The 25,175-nt window shown below is 34.8% G+C and overlaps 1 protein-coding gene across 2 annotated transcripts in view; it reads left to right on the top strand.

The window, feature by feature from the left end:
* The window catches only part of LOC118182579 (uncharacterized), a 117,394-nt gene extending 94,230 nt beyond the window's left edge, over positions 1–23,164 (top strand). For both annotated transcript variants that reach the window (XM_085819302.1, XM_035351955.2), the window contains exon 2: positions 20,556–23,164. In XM_085819302.1, the coding sequence (XP_085675428.1) occupies positions 20,558–21,103 (546 nt within the window). In that variant the 5' untranslated portion in view covers positions 20,556–20,557 and the 3' untranslated portion in view covers positions 21,104–23,164. The remainder of the gene's footprint in view (positions 1–20,555) is intronic.
* The last annotated feature ends 2,011 nt before the right edge of the window (positions 23,165–25,175 follow it).

Consider the following 25,175-nt stretch of genomic DNA (forward strand, 5'->3'; position numbering starts at 1 on the left):
TTTTAAGGCAAAAATTCTAATTGTAAAGAGAATATCTGTTTCTTGACAGAAAACATATTTCGTTTTGAAAAAGCAGTGATCTTATTCGTTTTGGATATTTATGAAATAAACAAAGCCCAGTAGGAGTGTAGAGTGCTACTTTAATTGAATATTAGGTAAAAAAAATTGAAAACGATAATAAGGTTTTTTATTGTTTGTTATTTTTTAATATCATTATTATTATTACTATTCTTTTAAAAGTAAATCTTCTCAAAAAACCTTCCAGTATAGTATGATATTTTGCAGATTTTATAATACAACTTTTCAGTAAGTAACAGTTTTGCTGATAATATAAATAAACACCAAATTTTCCGCAGTGTGTCATTCTGAAAACTGATTAAAAATTGACGTGTTAAACGAAGTGCAAAGTTAAAAATATATAAGTTTGTCTTTAAGTTTTTCTCTTTTAATTAAAGAATTAAGTTAATGGAAAAAATATATGTTATTATTAATATTTTTAATGTAATTAATAATATAATTAATATATGTATTTGTAATAAATGTAATTATTAATATAAAAAATATATGTTATTATTTATATAATAATATTCTTAGAATATTTCCTTTATTTTAAAATACCCATCGATTCGATTTTGGTAATGTGAATTGCTTCTAAAAAGCTTTCAAAAACTGGAAAGCTGCAGTTTTTAGCCCAAAGAGCATTAACCCAGATGGGCTATTAGTTTCGTTTTGGCTTTTTGTGGCGTTTCACTTTTCAAATTGTTGCTACCAAATATTATTGCCCTGTATTACATTTAAAGAAATTAAGTAATAAAGAATCTGCATAAATGCATATATGTTTCTCGCATTGTGATAAATGAACGGTACCTTATTTTTAGATTGAAACTTTTCAGAGTCATCAAATTTTCAGTAACGCATGTCTCCACCCGAATATGGGCATCTGGGAATCCGAAATGTGGAATTTGTTTTATTATCTATTTCATATTTTGTAAAGCATTTATGAGTTTTTGATTAAGAAACTCAACGATTTAAAAGCGAGCAATGGCAACACTGTGCGGGGAAAAAAACATTATCTCCAGGTGCGGAGAATATGTGATATTTAATAAATAAAGGCAGCACACAATACGTGAAAAGAAAGCCCCTTTGGGCATAATATAAAATTTGAAAACTTTTCAAAATTCTTTTTTCCCATTGGTCACACTACACTGGTATCTCGGTTCCAGATCTTGAGCGTAAACCAATCTATATATCTAAACTTATCCAATAAGAAATTGAGGGAAAATAATTAATCCGTTCTTCTAAAAAAATCCTATTCTTATTATTATAAGACAGTTTAATACTAAATTGCACTGGGGGAAATATTTCCTGTACGTGAATAAAATGCTGTACGTAACATTGTACATAAAAGTTTTTCTATTATCTATACCAAAAGCAATTCTCAAAATTTTCTAATGTCTCTGGTTTGTATTTGGCAATTGATTTACCCCCTTCGTAAAGTTAACCTATTTATTTTCATCTTGTTATTTTACAAACATGGATACCGTCGTTCTGAGTATACAGTATGGAATAGTAAAATACCAAATGTGCATGAAATCTTCATATTTTTCAATAATATTCTTTTCACTTCCATTGGGATGTGATTCTAACCATTTCCTTCGTTTCTTGGCTCTACGCATAATTTTCTAAATTACGTGAGGAAATTAATATTCAGAATTATATCGTTTGCTGTTTACTAACTAGTACCAAGAGGCATATCGATAGGCACAAGGACAGTTGCAGTGTTATCTCGAAGGAGAATAAACAAGGGTAATGCGCCCAGTCGTGACTCAACGAATTGAAGTCTTATTCCGAAAAAAAATTTTCTCTTTCGAACAGAACATATACTTAGACGCATTTCAAAGCGTACGTAATCGAGTTACCACTGTATTCGATTAATGTCGCCACCAATTCATTGAAATTCAATGCGCGAATTCTTTTGTTCTCGCCAATTTACATTGAATTTAAAGCAATTTTAGCAGCAGGATTTAAAGAGATTCTTTGTACAACATGCCTTACGAAAAATATGCACTTTTAATGATGTTAAGCATAACTGTCATAAGCAGTAACTGTATGTGCTTTATCTTTTAATTATGATGCTCTTGACTTTTTCTGTTGCATAATTTTACAGTACAAACGCCATAAAGAGATTTATAGAATTTGAACACTTGAAAGAATGTAACTGAATCAAATCTGCGTTACCGAGTTAACAATGCAAACAAGCAGAAAAATCTTTCTAGCTTTATCAAATTGAAAAGTCAGTCTGTTCTGAAGTTAATGTAATTGTAACATTCTGTTAAAAAAAAGTAAAAACAGGAATATCCAGATACTCAGTACTAAGAAATTCTAAGAAAAAGCTAGATCTGAGGGGGAGGGGAAACTAGATTTCATTCTTTAAAACTCTAAAAAAGGGAGTATAATCCAGGAAGAGAAATTTGCAAAGGAATAACGAAATTTATGTTCTTGTTTTGTTTTGTACCATATGGAAGTCTGCCGGATACGCAATGCCTGAATATACTGAGCTATTTTGCTATAACGGAAAGTAATAATGTAATAAACAGTAATATAGCATAGTAAGTTCAAAAGGATTCAATAAGTGAAATTTCTCTTTGACTAGCGGCAAGATAAACAGGAATTATATACCTGTTTATCTTTGACCTCAAAATTTCTCTTTGACCGCTAGTCAAAGAGAAATTTCATTTGTTGAATCCTTTTGAACTTAACTAACTAAAATATTTTGAGTTATTTTAGTAATTAAATATTAGTTATATTAATAATCTAAAAGAAATTTTTTTTTAAAAAAGGTGTCACGTTAGACGTAAATGCATGCTATCTTGGTGATGGTGTAAAACGTTTTAACTGTATGTCTCTCTTGGCAACCAAGGCCAATTTTTCTAAGAATAGTAATCGTTACTACTGATCATCAATGAGAATCATTTCCTTTAAACCAGACATCTAAAATCATGGAAGATCTTCTCTGGGAAGGTCCACTATATGTAAATGTAACTAACAGTAAATATAACTAACAGTAAATGTATGTTATCAAACCATAAATAAATGTTTTTGAACAAAGTTACCGTGCTTGCAAAGATAATTCCCTCTTTTTAGTTTTAAATCCCATTTAATAACTTCTCATAAAGGATAATTCCATTTATCACTATCTTATAATTTTCAGCAAATTAAAAAAATAGCAAATTAATAGGAAAAATAATTAGTGAAGCAAAGAAATTTTTTTAAAATAAATATAAGCAAGAAATAATACAGTAGAATACAGTATCGTACAGTGCATTACTATAGATAGGTACTACATTACTAATTTACTAAGAAAAAATTTTCTTCTTAAGTTGCGTAAGATATCATTTCAGAATATCTTATAAATATTGTACGGATCCAGAAAAAGAGTCGGCAGTTAAAGATCGGAGACGCCCCGAAAATGCCCATCAAGCTGAGAAGTTCCCTGGGTTTTGCACCTAGTATAGGAGATTTGTGAAGGACTTTTCTTCCGTCGCAAGATCCCTTCACAAACTGACAGAGAGTAAACAAAAGTTCTTGTGGACAAATGAATGTTAGGATGCATTTTACAAACTGAAGGAGGTTTTAACAATGACAGTTCTAACGTATCCTCACGTATTTTTTTTTTTTTTTTTTTTTTTTTTTTTTTTTTTTTTTTTTTTTTTGGTGGGGGTGATGGTGGCATTCCTCATTTTCCCGCATGAAAATAAATATAAATAAAAAATAAAAAGTCTGAAAGCTTTCAGATTTTATATTACGCCCAAACAGATGTTTCTTTTTTTACCCATTTACAGACACATAACGTTTCGAGATTATTTGGGCTAATGCCACATTCTGCTAAAAAATATTTAAAAACAGCATACCTTTAGAATTTCCGATATAGAGTCATACACGCTGGAGATAAAATGTTTTATTCCCTACAGTGTTTGTTACCACTGCTTGTTTTTAATTGGCTAAAGTACTGATTATAGAAAGACAAAATACGCGTTGATTTTAATGACCCTAGTTTGATTCATTTATAAAAATATTAAATATTTCTAATTATTCATACCAAATGTCGCGCCACTATCAAACTCCATGAGAGGTAAGTTTCTCTGTTACGGAATGGCAACAAAAGAGATTGTTGTTCTAAAAAAGATGATGATCGAACTGCGTTGTCACGATCATTTTGGTGGATGTTGCGTATTATAAAATGAACCTATTACACTGTGCTAAATAGTATTAAAATGCTATATATTAAAAGATCTTTCATCTGATCTAAATTTTAACAAACCGCTCATTATTTTCTCTTAAACTCACAATGTTCACGACATTTCTGGCGCCCCCGGGTGGGCGTGTTTGTTGGAAACATGTCATATGAAAGAATAGATAGGGTAAGTTGACCTTATACTTCCGTTTTGAAGTTATTGATTATTGTTTTACCGAAGTTTAAAATACTATTCTTGCCTAATTTTTATCTGAATATTTTAAACTTAAGACAAAATGGAAGTGATGAGAAGAAACAAAACTGCGCAACGTTCAGCTTTTACTAAAGCATATAAAAGACTAGATGAACTTTTAAATGATGATAATGTTGATTATGAAGAAGCAGAAATGTGTTTTTATTTGTTCAAGAAAAAGGCAGAAACATTAGAATTGACGCACAGTGCTTATTTAGATACTATAACTGATGATACAGAATTTGAAATAACAGAGGACTATCGAGAAAAGGCTGTTAGGATACAGTTAAAATCTGAACGATTTCTCGATAATATTAAGAGTAAATTAAAGGAAATCCAAAATACATCGTCAGAGAGTAGTCAGAAATTAGTTACTGATGATAATACATGTAAAACTTTGTGCCAACGCCTACCGAAAGTAGAACTTTATAAGTTCGCAGGTGATTTAAAAAATTGGCTTACGTTTTGGAATCAGTTTAAACACATATATGAAAATAATAACTTAACGAATGCAGACAAATTCCATTATTTGATACAGTCAACAAAAATTAAATCAGAAGCTAGAGATATTATAGAATCTTTTCCTGTGACGAACGAAAATTATCCTTTGGCTATTGAAAGCCTCACTGAGATATATGGCCGTAAAGAACTTTTAATTGATTTTTATGTTCTAGAGTTAATAAAACTTGTTTTGTATAACGCAGTGAAAAAGAAGCAGGATTCTTTGAGTAGTTTGTATGACAAACTTTCAACGCAACTTAGAGCCCTGAGCAGTCTTGGTGTAACGACTGATCAGTGTGGAAGAATTTTATATCCTCTTGTGGAAAGTGCTATTCCTGTATTGCGATCATTTGAAAGACAACGAAAAATTACTGAATCTGAACGAAACATTTCGAGTCTTGATGCAATAATTAAATTTCTGAAAAGCGAAGTTCAGTCAGAAGAAAAAATAAAATTAAGCAGAGCGGATATTTTTTCTATGTCTGATCGTAAGCACTTGGCAACTAGCCAAAATATTCCTTCCGCGTCAGATTTGATGAATCAGGAAGCAAGACCTTCTTGTTCGTTTTGTTTAAAAGATCATGAAACGCGTAACTGTAAAAAGGCGTTTTATATTCCGTTAGATGAAAAAATGTCTGCGGTAAAAAAGACAGGTTTATGCAGAATATGCTTGGTTAAAGGTCACCTCAGTAACCAGTGTCGATCAAGTGTTAAGTGTCAGATCTGTTCAAAAAGGCATTTGAAATTTTTTGTCCTAGTCTTGAATGTAATAAGTCTAGTGAAATGCATAACCAGGAAAATGATTAAAAAAAAGAGAAAACTTTCGATTCTTTGCATTCGCGTGCTACGAATGAAGTTTTCCTTCAGACCCTAGTTGTAAACATAGAGGGTAAGAATAAAAGGCGTAAAGTTAGATTAATGATGGATACGAGAAGCTCAAAAAGTTATGTTTTAAAGTCTACTGCAGAAGAAATGGGTTTGGACTTGCAATGGGAGGAAGAATTTAGTCACTCTTTATTTGGTGGAAAGAAAACTGAAATTTATAAACATAAATGTTACAAGATTTATTTGAGTAGCCTTGATGGTAATTATTCGTGTAAATTAGATGCTGTGGACCATGATGTTATTTGTAATGATATTTCAAGCATAAAATACGGTTCTTGGATTCGCGAATTAGGAAATAAAAGAATACGCTTAACTGATACCCAAGGGAATCCAGGCCCTATTGAAGTACTGTTAGGGGCAGACGTTGCAGGGAAGTTATTTACTGGCAAACGAGAAGAACTAAGAACAGGTTTAGTGGCTATAGAAACAAAATTGGGTTGGACTTTGATGGGTAAAGTACCTCAATCCGAACATCAGCACAATGTAAATATGACTATAGTTCCTATGTTATCTCAAGAAGACCTGCCTATTTCATCACTATGGGATTTAGAATTATTGGGTATCCAAGATCCTGTTGAACAAAAAACTAAAGAAGAGTCAAGAAGAGCTATTATGGTTCATTTCCAAGAAACAGTTCGTCAATTATAAAATGGTAGATACGAGGTTGATATGCCTTGGAAGATTGAGCATACAGTCTTACCTGACAATTATGACCTATCTTTGAAAAGACTCGAATCTACTACGAAGAAGTTGGAAAAAAATCGGATAGCATGAAAGGTATCATGAAGTCTTTAATGAATGGCTGCAGGAAGGAGTGATTGAAGAAGCTCCCCAAAAGGAGTTGTCTTTACCCGTTGTTCATTACCTCCCACATCGTCCAGTCATTAAGGAAACGTCCTCACTATCTTCCATGAAAATTAGACCCGTTTTTGATGCTTCGGCAAAGCTTCCTAATCAGCCTTTTTTAAATGATTGCTTAGAAACTGGAATTAATTTGATTGAAACTATTCCCTCTATTCTAGCAAGATTTCGCTTACATGAAATTGGTGTGATTTCAGACATCAGAAGAGCTTTTTTACAGATATCTCTAAATGAAAGAGATCGAGATTTTTTACGATTTCTTTGGTATGGTGATGATGGTAGAGTGAAGACATTTTGTCACACCCGTGTGGTATTTGGCATTACTTGTAGTCCATTTTTGCTGATGGCGGTTATTGACCATCATTTATCCAAAGAATCCTGGAAAGAAAAATATTCTGAAGAATTTCTTAAAAAATTACAAGATAGTTTTATGTCGATAATTGCGTAACTAGTGTACAAAATAATGCCGAACTAGAAATATTCATCGAATCTGCAACTAATGTAATGAAAGAAGGAATGTTTGATCTCAGAGGATGGAAAAGTTCTGGCATTGCTGCATTTTCAGAAAGTACAATATCACCTCTATTAGGACTGATTTGGGACAAAGATTTAGATACCTTAGAAATAGACACTGAATCTTTGAAATTTGATGAAAGAGAAAAGGTAACTAAAAGGAAAATGCTTTCACTAGTTAGTCGAGATGATCCCCTAGGTTTCCTTGCACCTGTTATGATTGAGCCTAAGATTTTGCTGCAGGCCGCTTAGAAGAGCAAAGAATCATGGATGATGAAGTGAATGATGAAATAAAGAAGAAATTTTTAAAATGGGTGAAAACAACTGAAATGCTTAAAAGATATAAAAATTCCAAGATGGTTTGGTGTGATGAAGGAATCCAATTTAAGTATCCATACTTTTGTCGATGCCAGTAAGATAGCTTATGCGGCATGCATTTTCTTAAGAAGTGATTATGATGATAATGATAATGTCTTTCTTAAGAAGTGAAAGAAGTGAATGGGTTCTGTGACTGTTCAATTACTTCAAGCCAAATCACGAATAACTCCAACGAAGACTATTACTATACCACGTCTTGAATTAATGGCCGCTACCATAGGTGCTAGGCTGTTTAGTTCTGTGAAGCATGCTCTGAGACTTCCCAACGTCAAGACTTACTTTTGGACAGATTCTTCCACAGTTCTTGTGTGGATAACTCGTTGAGAACAGTGGTCGAAATTCGTTACAAACAGAATAAGTGAAATTAGAAAATTGACAACTCCGGAAGATTGGTTCCATATTTCAACTGACCAGAATCCAGCAGACATTTTATCAAGAGGTTGTGGACCTAGGCAACTTCAGAAACGCAAGTGGTGGCAAGGGCCAGCCTGGTTGAAGAATTCGAAGGAGCAGTGGCCAAAGTCAGCTGTAAATATTAACGAGAAAGAAATAGAAATGGAGAAACGAAAGTCAGTCATCTCTGCTAGTAACACAGAACTAGAGTCAATTCCATTACAGTTAGCCAGAGGATTCTCTAGCTTTTCAAAGATGATTAGGGTTATGGCTTGGATACTGCGTTTTCAACCAAAGGCCAAAGATTTAAGAAAATGTACGGAACTTTAAAATGAAGAATTGTTAAATGCACAAAAGATTATTTTCCGTGTAATACAAAAGGAATGTTACTCTAATGAAGAAACACGAAACAATTTGAAAGGTCTTGAATTTGAAAGGTTTGAAGATGAAGAACGAATTTTACGATTGAAGTCCAGATTGATAAATGAGAAAGAATCGAAAGATTTTATTTCTCCAATAATTCTACCATCGAAACACCTGGCAGTGAGAAGATTTATAGCCCAAGAACATATTGCTAACAAGCATGCTGGGACATTAACTCTACTGACTATTTTACGGGAAAGATTTTGGATAGTGAAAGGGAAAAGAACTGTCTGGAGTGTTATCAAAGAATGCTTAACATGTAAAAGGCAAAAGGTAAAACATCTTGAGGTACCTTTTCCGCCTCTTCCAAAAGACCGAACAGAAGTAGCAGCAGTTTTTCAAGTATCAGGTGTAGATATAGCTGGATCTCTGTTGACTAAATCTAAACAAAAGGTGTGGATAGTACTTTTTACTTGCGCTGTATTTAGAGCCGTCCATCTTGAGCTAATACCTTCACTGAGTACCAATGACTTCATCCAAGCTATGCGTAAGTTTATAGCCAGAAGAGGACGAACTTGTGTGATGTATTCAGACAATGGTACTAATTTTACAGGACTAAACAACGCTCTGAAATAATTAGATTGGACCACAATTGAAAGTGAATTTAGAGTTGACGAAATTCGTTGGAAGTTTAACCCACCCTCCTCTCCATGGTGGGGAGGCTTCTGGGAACGCTTGATTGGGATTTTGAAAGATCTTTTAAGAAAAAATCTTGCACGCTCCTGTTTGTCTTACGAGGAATTGCAGACTCTTGTATGTGAATGCGAATCTATCATGAACAGCAGACCATTAACTTACATATCTGAGGAACAAGAGCTGAAAACCTTGACCCCCTCAATGTTTCTTCAGGACATTCCATTAAATGATGTTCCTGATTTAGATCAAATTGAAAAGACTAATATTGTTTTGAGATGGAGACATATTCAAAAGGTTCGTGAAAATCTAAAACGAAGGTTTAAAAGGGAGTATCTGGGTTTCCTTCGTTCTTCAGTTAACAAAAGAGAAGATAAAATAAATGTAGGTGACATTAATTGGTACAGATGATAAAAAGAGGCTTCATTGGCTGCTAGGTAGAGTACTGGAACTCTTTCCAGGAAAAGATGGAATCATCAGACTTGTGAAACTGCGAACTGAAAAGGGAAACATATTAAGACCAATCAAACGACTGTACCCTTTGGAATTGACCCCAAATTACGAGCAAGTCGTATCGGAACTTCAGAAGGTTCCGGAAGTGGTAGCTGAAAATCCTGAGCTTAATACTGACTCTAATGAAACTGTTCGCGTGTCTCGCTCAGGACGAAAGATAAAACTAGTTAACAGACTAGACTTATAAACTTCTAAACAAACTTTTGAACTTTCTGTGTTTGAACTCTTAAAATACTGATTTCAATTTGCATTCTTATATTTTGAAATATTTCTATTATTATTATTATTTACGTTATTGTTATTTCAAAATTCTATGTATGTATTATCATTATGTTATTGTTTTGAGTTTGTATCCCCAAACTCAAGGTGGGTAGAATGTCGCGCCACTATCAAACTTCATGAGAGGTAAGTTTCTCTGTTACGGAATGGCAGCAAAAGAGATTGTTGTTCTAAAAAAGATGATGATCGAACTGCGTTGTAACAATCATTTTGGTGGATGTTGCGTATTGTAAAATGAACCTATTACCCTGTGCTAAATAGTATTAAAATGCTATATATTAAAAGATCTTTCATCTGATCTAAATTTTAACAAACCGCTTATTATTTTCTCTTAAACTCACAATGTTCACGACACCAAGATATAAATGCGCTTTTATTTAAATCAATCAAATTTAAAGCGTAAAAAAGAATATATTCATAAGAACTGCGTTTATTGCTTTTAAATCATTTGGTTTAGCTAATCGATATCAGAGAGAATAAATTTGAAAGTTAAATATCTTACATTTTGTCGAATGGTGACACGTCAGAAAGTGTAATCTAAAAGTATTTTATTTAGGCAGTGGCTAACCATTGCTTTTGAACAGCCGAGTTTGTTGAAACTCCGCTGTTGAAATGAAAAATCTTACATTTTGTCGAATGGCAACAGTCTGGCTCTCTGAAGATAAAAGCATTTTATTTCTAGCTGTGTTGCCGCTACTTGTGTTTCAATCGAGAAGTTTGTTAATCAAAAATTCATTAAATTTATACAAAATATAAAATAAAAAAATAAATTCAAAAATTAAATACCGCCGTTTTATCACAATGCAAGGACCATACATACACAAATACATACATAAATGCGTAAAACCAACATACAAATTCTTCATTATTTAATAAGAAGAAATATTTATTATTAGAAGCACCAAATTATCAAAGTAATTTTTCATTTTCAAGCTTGATCGTAACTACAAAGATGTGATAAGGCAGTAAATTCTCCAGCGAACCTGCTTCCATAATTAGTATTAAATTTCCAAATAAAAAAATTTGTACGGCGCATTTTCTTTCTGATAATTGAAATGCATCAAAAATATAGTAGTCCGTGATTATAGTAAAGAAAACTGAAGAGTGAGAAAAGTAGAGTCAAGCGAAGTAAACATCTAAAGTGCACTAAATTTAATTTCAATTCACTCTAATATTTATTTTCGTTTCTATGCACTAAATGTTGAAGCCAAAGCTATTCTTTTTTATTGATCAGCGTCGTGAGTTATGGCATAAGGAAAACAATTTGATTTAGCAATGGAATGGCAACAAATAAAAAAAATAACAAATTGATTTTTAACGTGTCTGTCACTTAACCGCTATTCAAAGAATTTCCGTAAACATCTTTCAGACTGTAAGAAAATAAACTAGAACGTAATGGGTTATATAGTCTCACCCGCGAATGCATTTCAATTATGTATTTATTGAAAATACGGTGTCATAAAAATTTTAAGCTTTTAATTATTCTGTGATGTTGCGTGGCCCCAACTTGTCCGCAACAGTAGTAGTGACTGCTATGAACTGGAAGTTACACAAACTCGTAAGAAGGGTTTAATCCCTTTTTATTTCACTTTAGAACTTACAGTTGCGTTCACTTGACGCTCACAAACTACGCCGACCCGGCGGTGTAACCAAAAATAGAAAAGTACAACTAAAAATAAATGACAGGATGAATAACTAACGAACTCACTATCTACGAAGCTCTATAATTGTAACTATCTTAACCGCGTTCTAAGATACAGCTGAGATTCAGCAAACTTTCTGATTAAGAATTTGAAAGATTCAACGAAGTGTCGAAATAGGCACACAGGCCGAAACGCGCGGTTCTTAAACTTTCTACCAAGCAACCTTCCCGCTCGTGATTCAAGAAGCACACTTACAAACTCTTTTCCCTTCTATTTAACTCAAATTACTTCTGCTAAAAATTTGAATACTCTGCGCGTTCTACTAAAATTTACATACTCTGGCATTGGCAATTCCAGGGGAAAGTAAAGGCTTGACAGGAAAGATAGCTTAAACTTAAAATAAATGTTAGTTAAAATAAATATAAAGCCTACAAGCTTTAGTCCTAAAGTTGCAGAAATGGGTGATTTTTGTGCACTTTGAAATTAAGTGCAGTGAGTGCATGGAAGATATTATTATTGATGGCATTGCTTGGGAGTCGCTTAATAACTACTTTAACAAGACGATCATTCTTGTGCTTGACAAGGTAATATCCAATGGAGCGTTGACTTCGAAAATTTACTATAAGTTTGTAATCGTGGAGCGTTTCGGTAGCAACTCGTAAACAGTCAGTGCGGGATTTTCGTAAAAGCTTATCCTCCGTGTTCTCACCGAGAAAGAAGAGTAGCTGATGGTGCTCATCTTTGGTGCTTATCATCAGATGAGAGACGGAGCTTAGGCTGGGAGCAGGGGTAAGAGTTTCATCGTTAGCTGTGGAGATGGTATCAATACTTTTGTCTGGGGCTAAGGCGGTAAACTCATTACTTGTTTCCAATCTTGGAGACGGCTCAGGGCTGGTTACGCTTGCAAATTTCTTCGGTACAATGAATTCATTAGCTTGATCGAGTTCTTGGGTTCTTGTACCAGAGCAAGGATTAATCTGCTTCAAAGGAGTATTTTCATTCGTAACACATGGCGTAGCCCAGTCAAGTGGGATGGGAAGTATAAGGAATGCTTTCACACGCTTACGAAATTAGCAGGCTTCAGGATGGTCGATACTTGCAAGATAGGTTTTTCATTTACCTCTAAAGGTATCAATTACCGATTTAAGCTGGTTACCCTGTTTCGTGAGGTAAGCAAGTTCGTTAGTCAGTAGTAATCAGGATTCAGCTTCTTGATTGCGGAATCGCGAGCTTCTGTTGTAAGTGGAAGAGCCTGAATGGATGCTTCCTAATCCGTAGCACTTCGAATGCTGAAAGCAGGACTAAGTGAGAGAAGTGAATCACAGACATAAATAAGTCCATTAGACAGAGATATCTTAGCCGGAAAAACGAAATGTCCGTCGTCTGAGATACGCAGGCTTGAATCTGGACGGAGAACGGCTTCGATAAAAAAGCTGAAAAATCTGTTGAGCCACATTGCTGTCGCTAGGGTTAGTAGTGATATTGTAAAGAAGTCTTGATAATCGGGATATTGTTCGAAGTTCCGGTAGCTGGGGAGTTAACTCAGTTATTTTTGCACGCAGCACTCCAAGTTCCAGAGCCATGGGGTTATCAGGAGTCCGATTAACTTCTATCGTATGATAGACATCTTTCATAGTTTCCAGTTTATCGTTCAGGCTTAAGAGTTTAAACTCGTAGTATTGAAATTCAGCAGTCCCCGACGAATAGCCGGGATTTGTACGAGGAGAACAGCTAAAGAGGTTGCGCTCGATGTATTACTGAATTTGTCATAAGAGGCATCATCGACCGTTCAGCGGCGCAGAAACATCATTTGCCACGAGAGCATCTTCGTCTGACATTGTACTCAGCGATTTTGCACAGATAACTGACGCAGCTCTCTAGAATCTATAGTAAAGATTGGTTTTTCTGAATTTCTAAAAAAATTGATAACAAATAAATAAATCATTTTCCATCTACCTCGATCCATTCAGAAAGGGTTCGAATGAATCGTTTAAAGCTTTCCTTTCAACTTCTGTCTTCTGGGTACGCGGACGGTTGTTTTCAAATTTCCTTTCTGGGCCTTGACCTTCGAGCTTCGATGAGTTGGCTTGATAGCTCTTTCCCCCATAAGAGCGATTTGTGTTTCCGGTCTGTTCATTTGAGGATTGCCTTCGGTGACCTTGAGAATACGATGCGCCTCTAGCCTTTTCCCGCTATTCTGCGGTTTTGGAACTTGACCGCCAACTCGAAGAGTTCCTGCAAGGTGCTTGGGTTTCGGATTTCTAAGTAATCTTGGACAGCAGGTAGTAATCTTGGTAAGATTATTTTAATAATCTCTGCGTCGGGTTTCTTATCATATAGCATGTTTATCAGCTTAACTTTTCGCAGAATGAAGTCCGTCAAATCTTCTATATTACGTTGATAAAAACTATACAGTTCGGCTTCTAGCTTTGCTCGGGCTTTCACTATGGGGAAGGCCTTTAATAATGATATTTTGAAATTTTCAAATGTATATGTTTGGCCTCCGAATTCCCCTAATAAAAATTTCCCTATATTCTTTCACCATAGTGAGGCCTGTCCTTTTAGTGCAGACGTGGCAATGGCAACTTTTTGTCTTTCAGGCAGAGGGTATAGCTGGAAATGATGTTCGAGGCCTTCTAAGAATATCGCCATCGAATTTTTTCCGTCGAAATTGACTTTTGGCTTGATTGATGCTCTCATCGTCTGGACCAGGTATCCAAATCCTTCTAATTGGTTCGCCATTTCTTGTTGTTGAAGTTGTACAGGAGCTTCCATCCTTGTTTTCGGCCATTTCAGTTCGTAAAGTGTTCGGGCGCCAATGTGAAGTTGGGAGGCCCTCACTTGTCAGCAACAGTAGTAGTGACTGCTATGAACTGTAAAGTACACCAACTCGTAAGAAGGGTTTAATTCCCTTCTTATTTCACTTTAGAAATTACAGTTGCGTTCACTTGACGCTCACAAACTACGCCGACCCGGCGGTGTAACAAAAATAGAAAAGTACAACTAAAAATAAATGACAGGATGAATAACTAACGAAGTCACTATCTACGAGGCTCTATAATTGTAACTATCTTACCCGCGTTCTAAAATACAGCTGAGATTCAGCAAACTTTCTGATTAAGACGTTGAAAGAATTCAACTAACTGGCGAAGTAGGCACACAGGCCGAAATGCGCGGTTCTTAAACTTCTACCAAGCAACCTTCACGCTCGTGAATCAAGAAGCACACTTACAAACTCTTTTCCCTTCTATTTAACTCAAATTACTTCTCCTAAAAATTTGAATACTCTGCGCGTTCTACTAAAATTTACATACTCTGGCATTGGCAATTTCAAGGGAAAGTAAAGGCTTGACAGGAAAGATAGCTTAAAATAAATGTTAGTTAGAATAAATATAAACCCTACAATTCGAAGTTCGAGTTTAGATTATTTTTATTACCTTTTATTATCATTAAAAACGAATATGAAAAACGCACCAGAAACCTAATAAATGGAGTTAATTAATTTACAGCATGATATAAATCTTAAACAAAGATTTGCGAATACAGAGTTTCTTGATTTTTATTCATATTTGTGAAAACCTAAATACCTTCAGTCATGAATTTTTGAATCAATAATCCCTTCGTTTGCGAATACATTTACATGTAAACAGCTTTTTTTCACCATTGAAAATTAATCAGAAAATAATAGATTGACCGATAAGCATCTACAATCCGCGATTAAGATAATTTCTTTCCCAGGCTGCAAATTAACATAATCAAAATGCCATTAAACGTGAAGCTGTAGTAAGAAATAAAGGCGTTAATAGTTATTTACATAAAAACATACGTAGTTTTATTTATACGTGAAGAAAAATTGAATAAATAATAGAGAGAGGAAAGACAATTATAAGTTTTGTCCCGTTCAGAAAGTTTTCATAATTTGTTTGTTACTTCCATGCACAAAGTATAGAATTACAATCTCTGAAAATTTCGGGTGTGGCATTTCAACGGAAATATTCATTTTGATCGTTCCCGAATCCATCTGGACATTTTTTTTCACCTCACAATGTACGGACAGAGTAAAGAACTCTTTTTTCCAAATGTAAAGTGGATTCCAAAGAGTCCTTTCGTGACTTCTGTACTTACTTACGTATGTATGTATCTCGCATAAATCAAAACCTATTAGCTATAAGAACGTTGAAATTTACTAAGCGAATTTTAAAACTTATTTTAAATATACCTTATTTTGTGATAACGTCCACATTTAACTCAAATTTACGGTTAATTCGAGGGCTGTTAAAAAAATACGGGAAAGAGGAATAATCCATATTGTAATTAAGAGAAAATATTGTTATTAAAAATTTACTAGCATTTTCAAGTACTTTATTCTGAAGAGTTAGTTCATTTAGTTACGCAAATTAAATCAGTATTCCAAGCAGATATAATCAAGTGTAAAACAATGGGAAAATAAGCATCATTAGAAAGGATAATATTTTCAAAAGAGCCTAAACAATGTCATCGAGTTTCGTTTGATTAGAGATCAGGTACTTTATCAGGCATTCAGTGATATATACACTGGTGTGCAAAAATTAAGGACGAGACGGTTTTTTCAATATAACTTTGTACAAAAGCTTTCCAAATCAACACTTTTAATACCGTAAGATCCCCAATACGTAAGGACATGTGTAATGTAAGCAACACTTACTAAAAGAGAAATCAGAGGGATAAAAGGAAGCTTTATTGAAAAAGTAGCATGGAACGCAATGCGACTGAAGACCGAAACATCCCTGTGATGGGTGTCCAGCAAGAAACATACGGTCTTTAATAGGGGATATGATCTCCCCTGACTGCTAGGCAGGTTTCACAGCGTCTGCCCATGCTGAGAATGAGGGTGTCAATGAGTTGTTGAGGCATTGCTGCCCATTCGTCTTGCAGCGCCAATCGAAGCTCCGGAATCGTTACTGGTGATAAGGTACGAGCTGCCAAGCGTCTGCCTAGAAAATCCCATACATGCTCGATGGGATTGAGATCCGGAGATCGTGCCGGCCAATCCATACGTTCAATATCCTCACTCTCTAAGAGCTGTTCGGTAGCTACTGTGCGATGACATGGTGCATTATCGTCCATGAAAAGGAACTGCGGACCCATAGCGCCTCTAAAAAGACGCACATATAGAAGAAGAATCTCGTTACAATAACGGGTCCCGTTGACTGAACCTGCGTCGAAGATGTGAAGGTCTCTACGACTACCAAGCATGATGCCTCCCCAAACGAGAACACCGCCACCTCCATACCTGTCCCTTTCAATGATGTTCGAGGGATGATTGCGGCTTCCCCGCTCTCTCCAGATGAGTATGCGATGAGAATCGCTACTCAGACTGAATCTGCTCTCATCTGTAAAGAGTACTCGTCCCCATTCATTGTCTCTCCAATTCCGGTGTTCCCGGCACCACAGAGAACGCCTTCTCCGATGGGCAGGCGTTAGAGGTACACACCGTACAGGGCGTCGTGCAAACAGACCACCACCGTGCAGTCTTCTGGCCACAGCAAAACGCGATATCGGTCGTCCAGTCGCCTGTGTCGTGTGTCTAGCGATTTCTCCCGCTGTCAGCCGCCTGTTTCTTCTGGCCTGTAAGGCGATATACCGGTCATCTGCGGGTGTGGTTCCTCGTGGACGACCACTACTAAACCCCCGGATAGCTGTTCCTGTAGTTTGAAATTGTCTCCAAAGTCGTGAAACGATGCTGTGAGCAATTCCGAACTCTGCAGCCACACTTGTCACACTGCGGCCTTCCTCCAACTTCCCAATGATTCGACCTCGGATAAAAGTATCCACATGTCGTCTAACAGATTGATTATTCGCCATTTCTCGCTGAGGCAGCAACTCGGTGTGATTTTAACTGCTATACGGCGTGCCATCTCTTTGCCAGAAATACTGATCTTACACCGACAACATGCTTTATACTAGTCAGACACTCCCCCATTACGTCTACCTGCATATCCGCGCATGTGCTACCGTACATCACCTTACTTAATCTCCTGATTGGTCTTTCTGTCCGCTCTGCTTTTTCGTTCAGGTGATATGCTAATTTTTCGACTTCGTCCTTAATTTTTTCACACCAGTGTATTTGATTTCCTGAAAAAACAGACAGCTTTCTTAGATCTTGATGGTCAAAAAGTCTTGTAAAGTTCCATTTTCCTCAGACACAGTTTTATCAAAGTTATAACAACTTTGTTATACATCGTGTCCACAAAAGTTCTTACCGGTCTTTAATTTCGCAGCTGTTTGATCGTAGGCATATATACTTTCAGTTATAAAAATGTTTTCAATGATGCGAAGATTCATGTTTCGTATTTTTAAATTTAAAAAATTTATTTTAAAGCAAATGCGAAATATACATTCCCGCGGTCCTATACTTTAATTTAGGAAAATTTTGAACTCGTTATAAAAAATAAAAAACGAAAAGTTTGACTCCCGCACGACAAAAATTGATCGAAAGACTTGATATTAAAAACTGGATTCATTTTCAGGGGCCGTACACAATTTGAAGAGAGAAATGTTTATATTTGTAAGTACTAAAAATAAAATATTTAGAAAAAAGGTTTCTGATATTAAGAGATTACGTAGTAAGCAGAGTATTGTGAAAAGTATTGATTGATATGACGTTCTTTCAAAATAGAGAATTTATTCACGGAATCATATAGAGTTAGTAGGCTTCAATATTGACATCCAGCAAGCACGTAATACTATTCACGTTAATTAAAAATGTAAAAATATTTTAATTTTAATGAGGGTTTTTTTAACGATTCATTACTCGATTATGATTATAAAGTTGTAAGGTATTTTTCCCGCCTTCTTAACATGCCTTCCTCGTGTAGTGATCAGCCCACTCGGCGCGTAATCGAGAGGTCCGTGGTTTAAGTTCCGGTGAGGGCACTGCTCATTTTCATCTCTCCTGTTTTTCAAAAACTATCTGGCTCTACAGTAGTGCCCGAACTAAAAATGTTGGTGAATAATAATAATGATTCTCCACCACCAGGATTTGGGCGATTGGGTCCCTTAATACCCAGTCGCCGTTTAAAAAGGGAAGTATATAAGGTATTTCTCCCGCCTTTTTAGCATGCCTTCATGGTGTAGGGGTCAGCACGCTCGACGCGTATTCGAGAGGTCCGTGGTTCGAGTCCTGGCGAGGGCATTGCTCACTTTTCACTTCTTCCTATTTCAAAAAATAACTTAATGTCTCTACAAGTTATTCAAGAGAGATGGGATAAAATACCTTTTCCGATACTACAAGAGGCTTTATTGCCTTGGAAATTACGATGTAGATAGATAGTGAAGAATAAGGGTTATCAATTAGTACATTTAAAACACAAAAATTTTTACAATGAAAATAGCCTAAAATGTGGGCGAACAGTATCGGTATGTGAATTTAACCTGGTTCCAGTTAATGTGCATGCCTAAAGCTTTGCTATATGTCTCTAGGATTATTTCTTACAAAAGGCCTTTTTAGAAAAAAAAATCTCATATTTTTATATATAATTATCCAAAGTAGTGGAAAAATCTGGGAACTGATCATGTTTTCGATTGAATGACCCTCCTGGCCCAGTATGATCGTTAAATTTTTAAAAAAATGCCGTGTATGCTAACCAAAGAACTAAAAAAAAAGTAGGGATCGATTCCAAAAGTTAAGAAAAAACTGTACCATTTTCATTTTCTACTAAAATATGTCTACCAAAGCAACAATTCGTCAGAAATACTAAATACCATTCCAATCTATGGTTTCATGCATGTTTCTTTAAATAAACATGGGGAAAATTTTTAAAAATTTGTACTAATTCGCAGCACAATATGATGACATACAGCTAGAAAAAAGCTGAAGGAGAATGCGGATATTAAACAATTTCTTCTCAGCGCACGAGAAATGTCATCAATTCTCAAACTCACTAAAAGGGCAAACTCTAAATCGCAATACAGCTAACAGCTAGATCCCATAGCTGATTTGGAACCAACTTCTCAAATCCCTATTTATGTACTGTAGCATGAGCTCGAAGCTTCTGGAAAAATCGTTCATAGGGGTTCAATTTTTTTTCCCAAATCTTCCAAAAAATTGCTAAGTCGGCAAAAATTTGACATACTTACCGAAATTCCGACGTCTTGTTCTCGTGATCTTCCTTAGGTACCTATACAAAAGTTCTTGCACCTAGAACTAAAATATATGCGATTTCAAACAAGAATAAAGTACCCAAACACAATAAATGGTTCAAAATTCACAAATTCGATTAAATATAAAATAAATACCATCATTTCGAAAACAACATATAAAAAAATAACTAAACAGAACAACACAGAAAAACAACAATGCAATCAAAATGATTCACATATATATATTTAAAACAATATCAATATCCCATAACGTTTTCACTGTTATCACTATATTAATCATCATTAAACAAGAATTTTTGCTTCCGTCAAAATGTCTTCATTAAGCTTTCTTTAACAGCTAATCTGTACGTTTTGCAAACAATTCGTTGTTTTCTGTTGTTTAAGTTTTGTTATTTGATCTTTTAAATTTTGTTGCAGGTGTGCAAATACTTACGATGTCCTCTCTTAAATTTTATGGTTCTTTCAATTTCTTTCAAGGTCTTCATTTAAAACACATAATTCAAGTTTTTCGTCTAAGAAGGATGAAATTAACTATCTCTTCTTTCTTTTATAGTCTTTTTAAATTTTTCCTGCCCACGATTCCCCTTAATTACGTTGTATTACAACATATTAATATTATGATTATGTAATGTCAAAGTATCAAAACATATCAAAGTATTTGTAGTACTACCGTAGGTATTCGGTAATTTCAGTTTACCTGGTCCTTGATTGAACCATGTTAGAGAAAAACAATATTGTAAGAATGGAGTGTTATTAGGGGTATTTTTCTCCCAAGATCTCAAGATATATTTGTGAGAAACCGTGCTGTATGCATGCCGTATTACATGGATGCAACAGCATGTTTTTCCAATAAAATTACCAGTATCCTATTGTGTATTTATTCTGTTTTTAATTTTTTTTTCAGGCATGCTTCTTATTCGCTACCAGCGCCAAAGGCAAGAGGCAGAAGATGGAGGAGGACATAGAGAAAACTCAGATCACGAGATGCGGCGAAAAATCAACGACAGAGATCTCAAAGGAGAAAGTCATCGAGCGGCAACCAGAGGGACACTCATCTGCATATTCGTCTGTGGTACTATTCTTCTGTCTGTGGGAATTTCCGTTCTCTTTGTTGGACTTCTTGTTCCTGATTTTAAAAAGGACCCAACGCCTTGGTTGGTTATAGGTCCAACTTGCATAGTTCTCGGCATCTTAGTTCTGCTTTTATCGGTAGAAATAATCTTAAAATTAAGAAAGATTTCTTCATCGACTAGGTCATCCGCCGAGAGGGAAAGTACGCCAAAGAAAGGGAAGGAAACTCAAAAAAATAGTTGGGGTAATGATAATAATGATGAAGAAACTGCTACTAAGGATTCAATGCCAAAGGCTATTCCTGTCGTAGTCCACCCTGCCACGCCACTTCAACAGCTAGATGCAACATCATTGCCAGTGGACGTTGTACAGCACAGGTGAAGTTGTTAGATATCTACTTAGATAAAACTGCTGGAAATCTGCTTATCAGAATTTGACCTTCTTTTCCTTTCTAAAAGCATACAAGAAGTGCTGAAAGTGAATAATTCTAATAATTTTGCAAAAATAGTTAATCAAAGAAACTCCGAAATTTCATAAACACTCAGGAAAAAAAAATTTTAGATGCTTCATCCAGAAACTGGAAGTACGAAGGAAGCAAATAATAGCAGCAGCGTGAACGTAATTGCGATAATGAAAAACATTTTATGTTGTCACTATACATGACTTCCTTTTACCGCCTATTAAATTATACAAATTTTTTGCTGCACTTCATTCAACCTTCTTTCTTCGAATTCCATTAGAGATATATTTCTCATTCAATTAATTCGCTTCTCACTTAAGGTAAAAATACATAAAAGCTCAAAACATGTTCATTAAAAATTGTAAAATATAGGAAAACCTAAAACACCAAATCCAGTTAAGCGCAGAGTTCCGACACCTGTGCGGCTTACTTAAACTATTCGGTTCAACACCAAATACAGTTAAAAACAATTCTTACAATTAAAATTAGAGTTCTGTAGGAAAACAAGCAATTCGGCCAGTGAACAAGAAGACAAATTTTCGGCGCACAGAATTGAAAGTTACCTTTTGGTACCACTGGGCGAAAAAGGTACTGAAGTTGTTGCACAAGGTGATTCAATTTACTATTCTGCTAACAGTTCAAAATGGGAACAAATGGCGGCCTCATTAAGCTTAGCGCCGCTTTTAAAATGTTGATCATACTACAACTAGTGCATGCAGATTAACTAAAGACATAAAAACCTTAACTGGAACATAATAACAACATGTTTCAATTACTTTTAAAGCAAAAATGCACAATTTACCAACAGAAGAATGTAAGAATAAAATAATTGAGCTCACCGAGCCGGGTAAGAGGGAATATATATATGTATACGTTTAGTGCTGCCGATTGCAATGAAAAAAAAAAGTGCACAACCACATGTTATAGGAGTCCCATATAAAACATTTCAACGTTCTATGGCTATTCTTTTTTGAGTTATTCGAGATACAAACATACGTGGATACGTACAGACGTCACGGAAGAAAACTCTTCTGAATCCATTTTAGAATCCGCTTCGGAGAAAAGAATCGTCTATTCTGCCCATACGTACAGGTGTCAAGCAAAGAAATCGTTTAAATGGATTCGAGAGCAGTCAAAATGAATATTTTCATTGAAATATGATTCCCGAATGTTTTCGCGATTACTTTACATCGTTACAAGTAAGTAAAAGTCATCTCTTACGTGCACCTACATATATGAGAGTATTGTAAAATATATTAGAATGTATAAATATGAAAAAGGATTTGACATCGAAGAAAATAATAAGACCTCTAACCAAAAGCTAGTTAAATATGTGTCATCAAGAAATGGAACAGATAATTTTATGCTGTTCATCTCTAATACTTTTTCCAGCAACGTACCGTGAAAATCAAAAAGCAACTTTCTTGATAGATAAAGAATGCATTGATGACTCACCACAGATGAAACAATGTACTTTTTTTTAAACAGAAGAACCACAAACTGAAAATTTATGTTTATTTTGAACATCGGTGGTATCTGTTAAGCAAAAATGACATACATATAAAACATTTTTATGGTAAGAGGCAATGAATTTTCCTTAAGAACATACTGTGAGGTTTATTTATAGATCTATTTCTATATATTAGCAATGAATAGCAGATGTAAAAAAATGGTAATGAAATATTATAAAGCATGTTATGTATCGACCATCTTTTCTAGCCTTTTCATAAACAGTTTTAAAGGAATAAAATAATTGCTGATTTTAATGCATTTTGTCTTGTTCAAATTTAGTTATTGTATCAGAAATAAAATGTTTGATCAACCGATGTGGAAGAATAGAGACCAAACTTTCCTAGAAGCGGGTTTACATAATATTTATAACCACAGATATAGATTTGACTATGGTTATCTTGGGTAACTAGCTGTTTTAAAATTTTGTGATTAACTTTTCAGATGTAATAAAATCATATTATTACGTGTCCCTTTTATTCTACCAAAGTGGAAGCTTCATTGAGCACAGAAATACTGTATAAAATTTTAATTTCTGACAGCTATATACATTTTAGACTTTGTTTTAAAAAGAATTGATCAAAGCAAGGATTCCCCCCAAAATAAATTCTTCTGTAAACAAACGAAAAATACTTGAGGTAAATAATTTTATGCAATCTGATAATAAACAAATAAATAATTTTAATATAATAATTAAAAATAATAAAAAATTTATCGCTGACTGCAGTTTTATTGAAGTTCAGGCTGCAGTGAAACTGCGCCTAGAGATAAATTTTTCTTAATTGTGATAAATATTACTTCGAATGACTTCCTCTGCTTACTGTCAAACTAAAAATACTCTTTTCTATATTTACATTTCCTATTCGTATTCGTCATTTTCCAATGATAAATTTATTAGGTAATTTTTCGGGTGGTGGGGGGGGGGAGTTTTCCCTATTTTTCAGGTTCTATTTCATTCCTTTAAGTTACCAGAGCATTATTACTTCCGCGGCATGACAAGTGTTGCCGTTGCAAAAGGCACAACATCTTCCAGCTCTTATCCTCACATTCTGGCAAACTGCTACTTCTCAGAGGTGTTACTATTCGACATGGCATAAAATTTTCAATTTATCTTTCAAAATAAAACTACATATTTCTTAACAAACTGTTCAATTTAAGAGCAATATGCATAGTCCTTTTTTATTCTTTAATATATCTTTAGCTAATATAATTTTAATACGTATAATACATATCATCTACAATATACATAGCTGATGATTTTATAAATATTTGCATCATTATTACAAATTCAGTACCAACCGCTTATTAAAATCACTTCCATTTCAAACATTTGGTGAGATTATTAGACGGCTGAATTTAATAAACGGCGATTTGATGTATTGCAGATTGTATAATCAATTTTAAACTCATCTTGTTAGATAATAACTAATAAAATAATTAATACCTAAAATAATAATTAACAGTTAATGATAAAATCAAACTATTTACTCAATTCTTAGTTTTTTTAATAAAAGTATTTTTATAATTTTGCACTTAATTTAATTCTAAATTGTAGAAGCAAGTGTTTTAACCATGTATGTTTCCTATTGTAAATCAAAACAAGTATCTACATTTCTTGTATTCTCAAGTTCGTTAAACTACCGGTAGTTTCTTTGATCAGCACTTGTCAGTTCAAGAGTTTTTCTTAGAATCTGAAGTCTTTTTTGAGGGCAGGGAAGAAATCTCAGCAAAAATATTGCTTGGAATTCATAAATTCTTGTAAGTTCAGTATATATATATATATATATATATCATCATCATATACGCTCATGTACAAAATTAAGAGAATTTGCAAATTATATCTATTTTTACAAAAAGTATTGAACCAAAGGTACAAAATGTACCACCGAAGAATTATGCAAATACTCGCGTAAACTTCCTTATCTGTGAAGCTGTGATTGTGAAGTGAATGTAAGCGCACGAAGTGTTTTCTATGACTTGTGTGTTCAAATTCCTACACGACATTAGCCGTGTTTCTCGCAAGAGTTGGGTAAATTTTGTAAGGTATCACGCAAAATAAGTAGCCATGAACGTGTGGATGACGGAATGAGATGCAGAATTGTCGTTTGATTGGAGGCAGGCCAGTCACAAGCGCAGGTGGCTACAGAGCTCAGTGTAACGCCCATTGTCATTTGCAATTAGTGGAAGCAGTTTCAAAACACATATCTTGAAGACCTGGACAAGGTCGAACAAGATCGACAACTATGAATGAGGATCGTTATATGACACTTTCAACACGGCATCACAGGATTGCTACAGCTTCATAGTTCTCACGTGAGCTGTATGCTGTATTCTGCCACTGGGACACGAGGTTCACGGTCTACAGTTGGGCGAAGGCTTCATGAGATAAAGCTGTATGCGAGAGGCTCCACTATTTACGTCCTTCTCACTGCCGCACACAAGAGAGCAAGTTTAGGGTAGAGCAGACAACATGTGCCTTGGACC

Source organism: Stegodyphus dumicola, chromosome 6 (genome assembly GCF_044657685.1).
Source record: "Stegodyphus dumicola isolate Sdum_Otavi_A_Nest chromosome 6, ASM4465768v1".
NCBI lineage: Eukaryota > Metazoa > Arthropoda > Arachnida > Araneae > Eresidae > Stegodyphus > Stegodyphus dumicola.